General features: G+C 28.7%; 1 protein-coding gene and 1 long non-coding RNA gene across 3 annotated transcripts; one reads left to right on the top strand and one right to left on the bottom strand.

Annotated features, from left to right (window-relative positions):
• Positions 1-1,657: 1,657 nt before the first annotated feature.
• LOC103855067 (amino acid permease 4) lies at positions 1,658-5,051 on the bottom strand. 2 transcript variants are annotated; one of them, XM_009132028.3, is made up of 6 exons: positions 3,924-5,051; positions 3,747-3,807; positions 3,425-3,658; positions 3,251-3,344; positions 2,952-3,166; positions 1,658-2,644 (listed from the first exon to the last, which is right to left on the bottom strand). In XM_009132028.3, the coding sequence occupies exons 2-6, from the start codon at positions 3,805-3,807 to the stop codon at positions 1,848-1,850; spliced, it is 1,401 nt and encodes a 466-aa protein (XP_009130276.1). In that variant the 5' UTR covers positions 3,924-5,051; the 3' UTR covers positions 1,658-1,847. The 2 variants fall into 2 exon arrangements, with proteins under 2 accessions (XP_009130276.1, XP_009130275.1); XM_009132027.3 differs by having other exon boundaries at positions 3,747-3,813; positions 3,924-5,050.
• A 4,197-nt stretch (positions 5,052-9,248) lies between these two features.
• Positions 9,249-13,942, top strand: LOC117132140. Its single transcript, XR_004455641.1, has 3 exons — positions 9,249-9,814; positions 10,159-10,366; positions 12,587-13,942. It is a non-coding gene; the product is annotated as an uncharacterized LOC117132140 (long non-coding RNA).
• The last annotated feature ends 270 nt before the right edge of the window (positions 13,943-14,212 follow it).

The following is a 14,212-nucleotide window of genomic DNA, read 5'->3' as shown; positions in this document are numbered from 1 at the left end:
AAGTGAAGTTCTTAAACTAGTAAATAACTTTGAAATTAAATAAATAACTAATCAAACTTTAGAGAAACTAAAATATATGTTACTTATCTAAGAAGCTCCACTCATACCAAAACCTAACATATACAAATCTAAAGGCATACCTCTCTATCTCTTAATTATATTTCAAACTAACTTACAATATTTTAGTTAAGGTCAAAAACATTTTAAGTGGTCTATGACATATTTTCTAGTTTCACAAAAAATAATAAGTTAAGTATTAATAAATCAAAAATTAAAAAAAAAATCAAAAACAAAAAAAAAACAGAATCTAGTATACCATTCAAGTTATTACACTATATATATTTATTGGTTTATAATTGGATTATTTTTTTAAAAAAATATTTTATTTTATTTTTAATTTTGAAATGTTATTTTTATATTTTTTGAATTTTTCAAAAAAAAAAATCGATTTTTTCGAATTTTTTATATTTTTTTGTTTTTATTTAAAAAAAAAAAATCGACACGTCTTCACAAAATGAACAGTACATGTCACCTCGTTGATTTGGTAAACAAGTAAACCTCATTGGAGGTTTGTTATGATAAAAATGTCACTTTCAAGATTTAAAGTGCTAGTCAAAAACGTTTAGTGTTTAAAGTGCAAAAATGAGACACTTTGAAGGTTTAAAATGTGATTTTCTCCTTCTTATAGTATGTTTTTTTGTCTGACAGATCCTTTTTTATCACAGTATATTAAAACATTATCTAGCAGATGATAGTGTTCCATTGATTTTTGGGATATTTAGAAAACTAATATGAAAATGAAGGAAATTCATCGATTCTTCTGGAATATTAAATTTTATTGACTCTCTATGGTTGTTGCCTTTGATGACCACTGAAAGTACAATTTAAAAGATGTCAGCTGACAATTTATAAATCAATATCAAACTAAATAAAACTTCGTTGATAAAACTATGAAATTAAGATATCTTTGCGTTCTAATTTACAATTTCGGCTAGATTTTAGCCTCTAGGCACACTTGCCACTTACATACACACATGCATGTTTCACGTTCCATGTTCTATACACTTACGTACACACATGCATGTTATCAACAATCCGAAAGTTAAGACTATCTAATAATATTCATTTTTCGACCAAGGTCCGGAGATTAATAATATGTAATTATATCCGTTAATCCTACTTGGCTATATAATATTCTAGTGGTAATGGATCGTTGAACATTTTCTATTTGGGGTGATTCTCTTCAAAGCTAAACCACCAAATTGCTCTTTTAAGTGTTTCTCTTTATGTGTCGGGTTACTTTCTCAGTTATTCGAAATTGACATGTCACTTAGATTCGATGCCATGTTACTACCTTCTTTTGTTAGTTCCATGTCACATCTTGTAAACTTTCTGAAAGATTCTTCGTGTCTCCTCCGCGAGTTTCCATTCCCCCGTTATTTGGAAATTTATTTAAAAATGAACGTTTTACCTCTAAAATATCACCGGCATATGAATAATAATTATGATGTGTATATGTATCTTGTCCAAGTTTAATATTTTCTTATTTTAACAAGATTAAAATTTCTGTCATTTATTTAATAGATAAAGCTATGTTATTTATAAAGTCTGACTAATTTATTTATTTATAATCCATATATGGTTTAACAACAAATTTAAACTAACAAACTTTTAGTAAATAACACACCGATTATAAATTCACAACATATGATAAAATGTGAATAACGCAAGATAGTACACGAAAACGAAGAAGCTTATACATTATTCACATTTCACCAAATGAAATATATGAATTTGAGCCATTGTCCATTGTTTGTTTCTTTCCTTCATCATCATCATGGTTTTGTTTAGTAAGTAGTCTTGAACGGCTTGTAAACCTTAAGGTCAAGCATTACTCCAGCCACCGAGCCAACTCCAGCGACCACCGTAATCACTAAACAACCACCGCTCAGCATTTTCAAACAAACCCACTTCATACTCCATCTCTCAACTTTCCTCTGCTTTATATACATCTCCACCGGAAAATAAACAGTCAAAGGCCAAAACCCTAACGCTCCCAAGATCCCCACGACGTCGTTGAAGAACGGCATAAGCATCGATATCACAGTGGTCAAAACCACAAAACAAGACCTGAACACTGCTCTGAAAACGTTGACTTTATACGGTGACCTAACTCCAGGGATCCTGATTTCAAATTCCTTGGAGACCAAGTCACTATCAGGAAACCTAGCCGCGGCTTGTTTATCCACAAACGCGAAGATAGGCTGAGCAAAGACTTGGTAAGCTCCTACAAGGTGGATAACAATAGCGACGTTGGCCACGTCGAGGAGCCAAAACGGGTTGTAGAAACCGAAACCGGTTAAGAGGTTTCCTGGTGCTGCGTCTCCAAAAGCAGCGTAGCCCATGCAACCACATAGCATGTAAAACGTCGTCGTAACGGCTATGCTTATTCTTGTCGCTTGCTTCATCGTTTTTGATTCTGCTGGTGGAGATCTTACAGTGTCTTGAATCTCGATTAGGACAACGGAGTATGAATAAGCAAAGGCAATATCTCCAAGTGCTTGGAAGGTTCTCCATATCTTTTGGGTTTGAGTCACTGTTCCTATGCTTATGCCAGTGAGACTTCCCTTTAATACTCCATTAGCTGAAACCAATAAGAGTTAGTTAGGAACACTCTATTTTACTTGTCTAAGAATCTTTCTGAAGTTGCTCCCTCAGTTTCAAAATTTGTTTTAAAGTTTTAAGTTTGTGTGTAAGAGAACAAAAAATGTGGTTTTATTTTTTTAAGACAAATTTTAAATAAAATTCTGTATGTAACCTCACTATTTTAAAATGTAATAAAATAGATAGAAAAAACTGCTACTAGTATAAAGGATAAAAAATTAAATAGTTTTTAATTTATGTAAAAGTGTCCAAAATGACATTTTTGTGAAACATATATTTTTATGTACCTGCGACCTGAATGATTCCGAGAGCTAAACCTATTGCAGAATATGTGAAGGACATGATGGCAGCAACTATGGAGAGCCACCAAATCTGGTCAAAGTCTTTGATCTGAGAGAGCAAGATCTCTGTAACACCAAACATGATCATATAGGGATTGCTTGACATGTGACATGGGTTCTTCCCTCCGCTCTCGTGGAAGCAGTTCGATCTCTTAATTGCCCTGAAAGCTTAAACCAAATTAAAAGGGGGTTTGTCTCATTATTTAGTAGCTAAGGAAACTTCTTGCTGAGAAAGTGAGACTCACATCATGCTTATAGATGCTGCAATTGTGTAACCGACTGTGATTCCAAAAAGATTCAAGAACTGAATCAGACCACAAATCTTGAACCTAAACCCACCTGTCAGAACACAGAACCAGACAGTGTAAAGCATCACAAAACATATTAAGTAAAACTAATATAAGTTTAATTAACAGTACCGAGGATTGATTGGACAGCATCCATGTAAGTGTAGTTTCTCTTTCCGGAAACAGGATCACCAGTTCTGTAGCAGTCACTGAGAAGAGTGGAAGAGAAGTAAGTGACGAAAGAGAACAAGAACATCACTGCAGGTCCAGCGATCCAACCGAGTTGGCCTATGGCCCATGCTAGAGATAGAACACCAGATCCTATCACAGCAGTTATAATATGCGCACTTGCGGTCCAAACCGTCCCTGAAAACAAAAACAAAACAAAAAAAATATGAACATCTCTCGTCGGACTCTTGATGATTTCTAAACTTGAAGTTTAAGTTAACTATACCTGATCTCTTAAGCCTTCCATCATCATCAAAACATTTGAAAGCTGGCCGAGAAACATCCATCTAGGGCTTAGTAAGACATCGAAGTTGTGAGGAATTACTATTAGTTCACAATACTGTTTTAACTTATAATTAACGATTTTGGCGGTAAAATATATATTTTAGAGAGAGTAGTTTACCTCTGCTTATTGAGCCTTAAGAGAATAAGCTGTAGACAAAAGCTATATATGCACAAAACTAAACTCGAAGAAACTAAATAAAAAATGGACAAAGAAATAAATGCAAAATGCAATGGGTGGTGAGAGCAATACTGCTGCTGCATGTTGTTTGTTTTGGGTCTGGTCATCTTATATAAGCCATCATAAGTGGAGAAGAGAATCTTATTTTCTTATAAAAACAATAATTGTTATTTATAGGTAAGATATATGAAATTTGGCCACATGAGCCTTACACATTTGTACAAATCTCTATATAATATGCGTCTCACTTAGGGTATCCAGTATATATCTATATATATATATATATAACATACATTTTAAGAACAAAACATATTCGATACTACATATCAAGTTTTTGATTCTTTGAATGAAATTATTACTCAATAAAATAGATATATTTTGAGTATATATATGAGTACTCGAGTATTCTTATAAGCGAGTATGTACATGTCCATGAATCTCACGATGCTATAACTTTTGAGGTAAATGAATCTGCAGTACTCGAGTCGAGATGTGGAAATGGAACACGGAAACTGACAAAAACTACCCATAGATTATCTTCGACATACATTATCAATGTTTCAAAAACATTGCATGTGTCGGACAATATGGATAAAAAACTTTCCGAAAGTATTGATATTTAGTTTTATTCTCCTATCTCTCATGGTATAATAACGTGTACTCTTCTTTTCAAGTGCTTTCATTCTTTTCTCATCCATAATTGCAAAGTTCATGCCACGGCTAAATAGATCAAAACATTAGTGATTCTCTTAATTCGCAAACTGGATCGAAACTTCGAATACTTCAGTTTATTCATTATATGGGAGATCCTAAACTTATAATAGGTCGAGTTGATATGTATTGTCTTCGAGTTGATATAGCATTAGCTAGGAACAAGTACATACAGAAACATCAAAAGGAATAATATTTACCTTTTTGGCTTGGATGTACAGAATGTATGTATATATAAATATTTCAACTTGGAGATTTTTAAGAATTATTGTTTCCTCCATTCTTTAGTGAAAGATACATAAAAAGAGAGAATCGAATGCTATATAGTGTTTACGCTCCATACCTTCATATTTTATTAATAATTAATAATACTCATTCTTACTTCAAATGCTTCCGAGCCCTAGGCTATATTAAAAATTATTGGATATTTATATACTAGAGCGTATGCTAAGTTTAGTTTTTTGTAATTTTATTTTATTATTAGCATAGGAATGTGTTTCAAAAAAAAAATAATTAACATAAGGAATAGCCGAACAAGTGCTGCATCAGCACATTATAAATCTTGTTATATTGTTTTATGCTTCTCGATTTCAAACTAACATGGGCTGAAATTTCTTCGAACATGTATCGAATATAGTTGTACAAAAAACTAAAATTGATAGGGTTCATACAAAAACTAAATTATGCAATTTAAGAATAGTCCTTAAGGTGAAACTAAACTTTGTACTATAGCTAATTTGAACGGATGGATCCACAACATGAACAAAAAAAGAGATCCCGTTTTGATTTCTTTTTTTTTTTTTTAGAGAGAATCCCGTTTTGATTTCGGTAAGTTTTTTATCTATTTGTAATCATATACTATTTGGCATGACCGCATGAAGATTAAATGTTTTTGATTTCGTTAACATTTTATGTATTCGTAACCAATAATATTTCCGTCTGCTAGTTCTATCAGTTCAAGTTCCAAAAGGTTAATTGTTATTTTTAGAATTCAGGCCAAAAAAATATTGGTTTAAACAAACAAACTAAAGCGAAAATGTATGATCATAAGAGAATCGAATTTCCATGCAACTATGCAAGTGTTATTATCTAGCATAGTATCTTTGAACACTTTCAAAAACTCCTTTTGAATTCCAAGATTCTTTTTTATTAATTAACTTATTATATTCATTACACTTAAATTCTGAAAAATGGTTTATAAATCACTCTATATATAAGGGTAAACTTTACACACTCAAGTCTCAATACTGTAAACAGTACAAATTACGTCAAAGTTGTCTGAAAAAAGATGGAGAAAATCAAATCAAGCCTACAGAATCTGATTGATCTTTTATTATTATTTTTGAAACTGACTTGTGCAAATAACTTTTATTACTCATGACTTCAAAACCGCGTTCGTTACTTATCACATCTTTATTATTATTTCTAATCTTCTAACTATTGAAAGTCAGATTCGTAATGCTAGAATGTTCATGGATTAGTTAGGTGAAAAGTAAAGTGATCTAAGAATAATTTAGCAGAGATGAAAGATAAGATTGTTTACAAGTAGATATTTTTAGCAAATATAATTCATTATGATTATGGTCTACCGCAGGGGCGAAGCCAGAAATTTTTTATAATGGGTGCACAACATTAAAGCCAGGAAATTTCATTTGACTTCCTAGAGTTGTCTTCAATATTTTCATTGTCGAGAAATATCTTTTAATATTTGCAACTGATAAAGTTAAAATCAACTTCAAAAACCTATAAACCAAAATTAAAGATTATTAAGTAATAAACTATTTTTTCATCGTCGAGATAAATTTAATTAAAACTGAAAACGTAACATAATTCAAACGTGCAATCTACCAAAAACACGATTAATGAAACGTATATAAATTACAAACATGTAAAACCTGCAAACCATCAAGAGTAAAAGAGTAAAGCCACTTCTATGAATTTTGGACTTTTACTGAATCAAAAACTTAGATGCTATTTAAATAATTACTAATCGTAAACATTGTTTAAAACGACTCAAAGCATTAACATATAGATTATTAAATTAGTTACCAGTTTTGTATGGTAGACAAGAGAATAAAACTTTGTCAATTTGATTTGATGGTTTACACTTGCATGTTTAAGAAGAAAAGCTTAAGCGATTAAATTTTTTGAGCGAATTGTTAGGATTTTAACAAAGAAAAGAGAGAATACAATTGGGCTTTAAAGCTAATTTTAGTTTTTGATGAGGTAAATTATTTTTAATTTTCTTTTCATTTGGGCTTAATGTAAATTTTAGTGGGTGCGCTACCATGAATTATAATGGGTGCACATTTAAAATTCCTTAACAATTACATTAATTTATAAAAAAAATTATGGGTGCATGTGCACCCCTTCCCTACTGAGTGGCTTCGCCCCTGGTCTACCGTCGTATCGTATCCTACCCAACATTTGACAATATGTTCTATACACGGTGTATATAGCGGTGTAAAAACATAACCAACCGTATATAAAATTCAAATTTCATATCTAATCTATATTTTCATATTTTGTTATGCGAAAGTCAATTATTTCCGTTGAATTAAAAATGTATGTTACTCTGCCGTTAAGTTTTTAGAGGACGTGTATTAAAAACATTCAATATAAATAATATTTTTGGCTTAAAAGTACCGTGGATTTAGCTGGCTTAGATCTTTATTGGCAGAGCAGATGATAAAACAGTAATAGAATTATATAGAAACATAATGTTACAAAAATTGTATGCATTTTCTAATTTGTTTAATATAATGATTGATAAAACAGTATGATCATGCTATTTACAATTATTATAAAAATTGTTATATAATATATAATATATTTATTTTTAATGACTATATATTTATATATAAAATTAAAAAAGTTAGAAAAATAATTTATTTTATTTAATAATTTCTAAATTATGTTTGTATAAAAAAATATGATTTAAAAATAAATTTTACAATTAAAATATCTATTTCTAAAATAATATTTCACATTTAAAATATAATATAATTTTGGTAACATATCCATGTCATTTGATGAAGGTCAAAGAGGTTTAAAACCTTTGTTGTTTCTATTTTTCTAGAAAATAGTGTGGTTAGGCCACCAATTTAGGGAGTATTATGAAGTTTTACTATAGTAAATGACAAAAAAAACTAAAACGATGCCCATGTACCATGGAAGAGAGTTCAATATACATTAATACAAATGTAGAATGTGTTTATAAATTTTAAAATAACACTAAAGATCATAGGCTTCAGTATATAAAACATTTACCAAAAAATTCAATATTTTCGTAGGAGTCAGTTAACACATAGATTTTGAAAAATATTAAAAAATATGAAAATATTGTTTCAATGCATAGTTACATCATTCACAAACATATGATGAAGGTCAAAGATGTTTGAAACTTTTGTTATCTCCAATTCTCTAGAAAATAGCGATTTTATAGTGGTTAGTCCACCAATTTTAGGGAGTATTATGAAGTTTTACTAAATTAATTGACAAAAAAAGTATGCCCATGTACCACGAAACAGAGTTTAATATACATTAATACAAATTTTGAATGTGTTTAGAAATTTTAAAACAACACTAAATATAATAGGCTTCAGTATATAGAGAATTTACAGAAAAAATTCATATTTTCGTAGGGTTTTAACACATAGATTTTGAGAAAAATTCAAAAAAATACGAAATATTTTTTTAATGCATAATTGCATCCTTCACTAACATATGATGAAAGTCAAAGAAGTTTGAAACTTTTGTTGTCTCCATTTCTCTAGAAAATAACGATTTTATAGTGGTTAGTCCACCAATTTAGAGAGTATTATGAAGTTTTACTAAATTTATCGAAAAAAAATTAAAAGGATGCCCATGTAGCATGAAAGAGAGTTTAATATATATTAATACAACTGTAGAGTGTGTTTAGAAATTTTAAAACAACAATAAAGATCATAAGCTTCAGTATATAGAACATTTACCGAAACACATACATTTTGAGAAAAATTAAAAAAATACGAAAGTTATGTTTTAATGCATAATTGCATTCTTCACTAACATATGATGAAGGTCAAAGAGGTTTGAAACTTTTGTTGTTTCCATTTTTCTAGGAAATAGCGATTTTATAAGTGTTAGTCCATCAATTTAGGGCGTATTATGAAGTTTTACTAAATTAATTGACAAAAACTTAAAATGATTCCTATGTACCATGGAAGAGAGTTTAATATACATTAATACAAATGTAGAATGTGTTTAGAAATTTTTAAACAACACTATAGATCATAGGCTTCAGTATATAGAACATTTACCGAAAAACTCAATATTTTCGTAGGGATTAACACATAGTTTTTGAGAAAAATTCAAAAATATGAAAATTATGTTTTAATGCATAGTTACATCATTCACTAACATATGTAGAAGTTCAAAAAGGTTTGGAATCTTTGTTGTCTGCGTTTTTCTAGAGAATAACGATTTTATAGTGGTTAGTCCACCAATTTGGGGAGTATTATGAAGTTTTACTAAATTAATTGACAAAAAATTAAAACGAGTCCATGCACCATGAAATAGAGTTTAATATATATTAATACAAATGTAGAATGTGTTTAGAAATATTAAAACAACACTAAAGATCATAGGCCTCAGTATAAAGAGCATTTACCAAAAAATTCAATATTTTCGTAGAGGGTTAACACATAAATTTTGAGAAAATTTCAAAAATATGAAAATAATGTTTTGCATAGTTTCATCCTTCAATAAGATATGATGAAATTCAAAGAGGTTTAGAATTTTTGTTGTTTCCATTTTTCCACATAATAGCAATTTTATAGTGGTTATTCTATCAATTTAGGGAGTATTATAAAGTTTTACTAAATTAATTGACAAAAAATTAAAAGGATGTTCATATACCATGAAAGAGATTTTAACATACATTACTAAAAATGTATAATGTGTTTAGAAAATTTAAAACAACACTAAAGATCATAAGCATCAGTATATATGGAATTTACCGAAAACTTCAATATTCTCGTTGGGGTTAACACATATATTTTGAGAAAAATTAAAAATATGAAAATAATGTTTTTATGCATAGTTGAATCCTTCACTAACATATGATGAAGGTCAAAGAGGTTTGGAACTTTTTTTGTTTCCATTTTTCTAGAAAATAGCGATTTTATAGTCTCAACCAATTTAAGGAGTATTATGAAGTTTTACAAAATTAATTGACAAAAAAAAACGATGCACATGTACCATGGAAGATAGTTTAATATACATTAATAAAAATGTAGAATGTGTTTAGAAATTTTAAAACAACACTAAAGATCATAGGCTTTAGTATATAGAACATTTACCGAAAAACTCAATATTTTCGTAGGGGTTAACACATAGATTTTGAGAAAAATTCAAAAATATGAAAAATTATGTTTAAATGCATAGTTGCATCATTCACTAATATATTATGAAAGTCAAAGAGGTTTGGAATCTTTGCTGTCTCCGTTTTTCTAGAGAATAACGATTTTATAGTGGTATTCCACTAATTTAGGGAGTATTATGAAGTTTTACTAAATTAATTGACAAAAAAAATTAAAACGATGTCCATGTACCATGAAAGAGAGTTTAATATACATTAATACAAATTTATAATGTGTTTAGAAATTTTAAAACAACACTAAAGATCATAGGTATCAGTATATATGACATTTACCTAAAAACTCAATATTTTCGTAGGGATTGTTAACACATAGTTTGAGAAAAACTAAAAAATATGAAAATTCTGTTTTAAAGCATAGTTGCATCATTTACTAACATATGATGAAGGACAAAGATGTTTGGAGCCTTTGTTGTCTCCGTTTTTCTAGAAAAAAGCGATTTTATAGTGGTTAGTCCACCAATTTAGGGAGTATTATGAAGTTTTACTATATTAATTGACAAAAAATTAAAATGATGTTCATGTACCATGAAAAAGAGTTTAATATGTATTAATACAAATGTAGAATGTATTTAGAAATTTTAAAACAGCATAAAATATCAAAGGCTTTAGTCTATAGAGCATTTATCAAAAATTTTAATATTTTCGTATGGGTTTACACATAGATTTTGAGAAAAATTAAAAAATATGATAATAGTGTTTTAATGCATAGTTGACATCCTTCACTAACATATGATGAAGGTCAAAGAGGTTTGGAACATTTGTTGTCTCCGTTTTTCAAGAAAATAGTGATTTTATAGTAGTTAGTCTACCAATTTAAGGAGTATTATGAAGTTTTACTAAATTAATTGATAAAAAAATTAAAAAGATGCCCATGTACCATGGAAGAGAGTTTATATATACATTAATACAAATGTAGATTGTGTTTAGAAATTTTAAAACAACACTAAATATCATAGACTTCAGTATATAGAGTATTTACCGAAAAATTCAATATTTTCGTAGGAGTCAAAGAGGTTAAAACTTTTGTTGTCTTCGTTACTCTAGAAAATTTCAATTTTATAGTGGTTAGTCCATCAATTTAGGGAGTATGATGAAGTTTTACTAAATTAACTGACAAAAAATTAAAACGATGCCCATGTACCATGAAAAAGAGTTTAATATACATTAATACAAATTTAGAATTTGTTTAGAAATTTTAAAACTACACTAAAGATTATAGGCTTCAGTATATAGAACATTCACCGAAAAACTCAATATTTTCATAGGGGTTAACACATAGATTTTGAAAAAAATTCAAAAATATTAAAATAATGTTTTAATGCATAGTTACATCATTCACTAACATATGATGAAGTTCAAAAACGTTTAAAACTTTTGTTGCCTCCGTTTTTCTATATAATAGCGATTTTGTAGTGGTTAATCTATCAATTTAGGGAGTATTGTGAAGTTTTTCTATATTAATTGACAAAAGAAATAAAACTATACCCATGTACCATGGAACAGAGTTTAATATACATTAATACAAATGTTGAATGTGTTTATAAATTTTAAAACAACACTAAAGATCATAAAGTTCAGTATATAGAACAGTTACCGAAAAACTCAATATTTTCGTATGGGTTAACAAATAGATTTTGAAAAAAATTCAAAATATGAAAATTATGTTTTATTGTATAGTTGCATCCTTCACTAATATGCGATGAAGTTCAAAGAGGTTTGGAACTTTTGTTGTCTCCGTTTTTCCAGAGAATAGCGATTTTATAGTGGTTTTTTGTTTTTTTGAAACACAAACTTATATTAATTCAATCCAAAAGTTAGGTGCCAGCCATAAAGGCTTCTTACTCAACCAGACATTGTTTGGCTAAGGTATCAGCCTCTTTGTTCCTCTCTCTCGATATCCAAGAGAAAGACAATTCATCAAAACAACATGATATATCTAAAACAAAATAGTGATTTTATAGTGGCTAGTCCATCAATTTAGGGAGTATTATGAAGTTTTACTAATTTAATTGACAAGAAAATTAAAATGATGTCCATGTACCATGAAAGATATTTTAATATACATTATTACAAATTTATAATGTGTTTAGATATTTTAAAACAACACTAAAGATCATAGGCTTTAGTATATAGAACATTTACCGATAAACACAATATTTTCGTAGGGGGTAACACATAGATTTTGAGAAAAATTCAAAAATATAAATTTTTGTTTTAATGCATATGTGAATTCTTCACTAACATATGATAAAGGTCAAAAAGTTTTGGAACCTTTTTTGTCTCTTTTTTTCTATATAATAGCGATTTTATAGTGGTTAGTCTATCAATTTATGGAGTATTACGAAGTATTACTAAATTAATCGACAAAAAAAACAAAACGATGTCCATGTACCATGAAAGAGAGTTTAATATGCATTAATACAAATGTAGAATGTGTTTAAATTTTTTAAAACATCACTAAAGATCATAGGCTTCAGTATATAAAGCATTTACCGAAAAATTCAATAATTTCGTAGGGGTTAACACATAGATTTTGAGAAAAATTCAAAAATATGAAAATTCTGTTTTAATGCATAGTTGCATCTTTCATTAACATATTAACAAAGTCATAGAGGTTTGAAATCTTTGATGTCTCCGTTTTTCAAAAGAATAGCGATTTTATAGTGATTAGTCCACCAATTTAGGGAGTATTATGCAGTTTTACTAAATTAATTGACAAAAAATGAAAACGATGCCCATGTACCATGAAAAACAGTTTAATATACATTACTACAAATTTAGAATGTGTTTAGAAATTTTAAAACTACACTAAAGATTATAGGCTTCAGTATATAGAACATTCACCGAAAAACTCAATATTTTCGTAGGGGTTAACACATAGATTTTGAGAAAAATTCAAAAATATTACAATAATAGTTTAATGCATAGTTACATCCTTCACTAACTTATGATGAAGTTCAAAAACGTTTAAAACTTTTGTTGCCTCCGTTTTTCTATATAATAGCGATTTTGTGGTGGTTATGCCATCAATTTAGGGAGTATTATGAAGTTTTTCTATATTAATTGACAAAAAATTAAAACTATGCCCATGTACCATGGGAGAGAGTTTAATATACATTAATACAAATTTATAATGTGTTTAGAAATTTTAAAACAAAACTAAAGATCATAGGCTTCAGTATATAGAACATTTACCGAAAAACTCAATATATTCGTATGGGTTAACAAATAGATTTTGACAAAAATTCAAAAATATGAAAATTCTGTTTTAATGTATAGTTTCATCCCTCACTAATATGTGATGAAGCTCAAGGAGGTTTGAAACCTTTGTTGTCTCCGTTTTTCTAGAGAATAACGATTTTATATTGGCTAGTCCATCAATTTAGGAGTATTATGAAGTTTTACTAAATTAATTGACAAGAAAATTAAAACGATGCCCATGTACCATGAAATAGATTTTAATATACATTACAACAAATTTAGAATGTGTTTATAAATTTTAAAACAACACTAAAGATCATCGGCTTTAGTATATAGAACATTTACCGAAAAACACAATATTTTCGTACGGGGTTAAAAACATAGATTTTGAAAAAAATTCAAAAATATGAAAATTCTGTTTTAATGCATATTTACATCCTTCATTAACATATGAAGAAGGTCATAGAGGTTTGGAACCTTTGTTCTCTCTGTTTTTCAAGAGAATAACGATTTTATAATGGTTAGTCCACCAATTTAGAGAGTATTATGAAGCTTTACTAAATTAATTGACAAAAAAATGAAATCGATGCCCATGTACCATGGAAGAGAGTTTAATATAGATTAATACAAATGTAGAATATATTTATATGTTTTAAAAGAACACTAAAGATCATAGGCTTCAATATAAAGAGCATTTACCGAACAATTCAATATTTTCGTAGCGGTTAACACATAGATTTTTTTTTAAAAAAAAAAAAAATATGAAAATAATGTTTTAATGCATAGTTGTATCATTCACTAACATATGTTGAAGGTCAAAGGGATTTGGAATCTAGATAATTGCGATTTTATAGTGGTTAACCAATCAATTTAAAGAGTATTATGAAGTTTTACT

This window comes from Brassica rapa, chromosome A02 (assembly GCF_000309985.2).
Source record: "Brassica rapa cultivar Chiifu-401-42 chromosome A02, CAAS_Brap_v3.01, whole genome shotgun sequence".
Lineage (NCBI taxonomy): Eukaryota > Viridiplantae > Streptophyta > Magnoliopsida > Brassicales > Brassicaceae > Brassica > Brassica rapa.
The sequence above is the reverse complement of the archived record's forward strand: the minus strand, read 5'-3'. Positions and strand labels throughout refer to the sequence as shown.

Coding starts and splice junctions, on each gene's coding strand:
- LOC103855067 (XM_009132028.3), bottom strand. CDS start 3,807: ATGGATGTTTCTCGGCCAGCTTTCAAATGTTTTGATGATGATGGAAGG. Junction 3,167..3,250: donor GCAGCATCTATAAGCATGAT/GTGAGTCTCACT, acceptor TTAAGCTTTCAG/GGCAATTAAGAGATCGAACT. Junction 2,645..2,951: donor CGGAATCATTCAGGTCGCAG/GTACATAAAAAT, acceptor TATTGGTTTCAG/CTAATGGAGTATTAAAGGGA.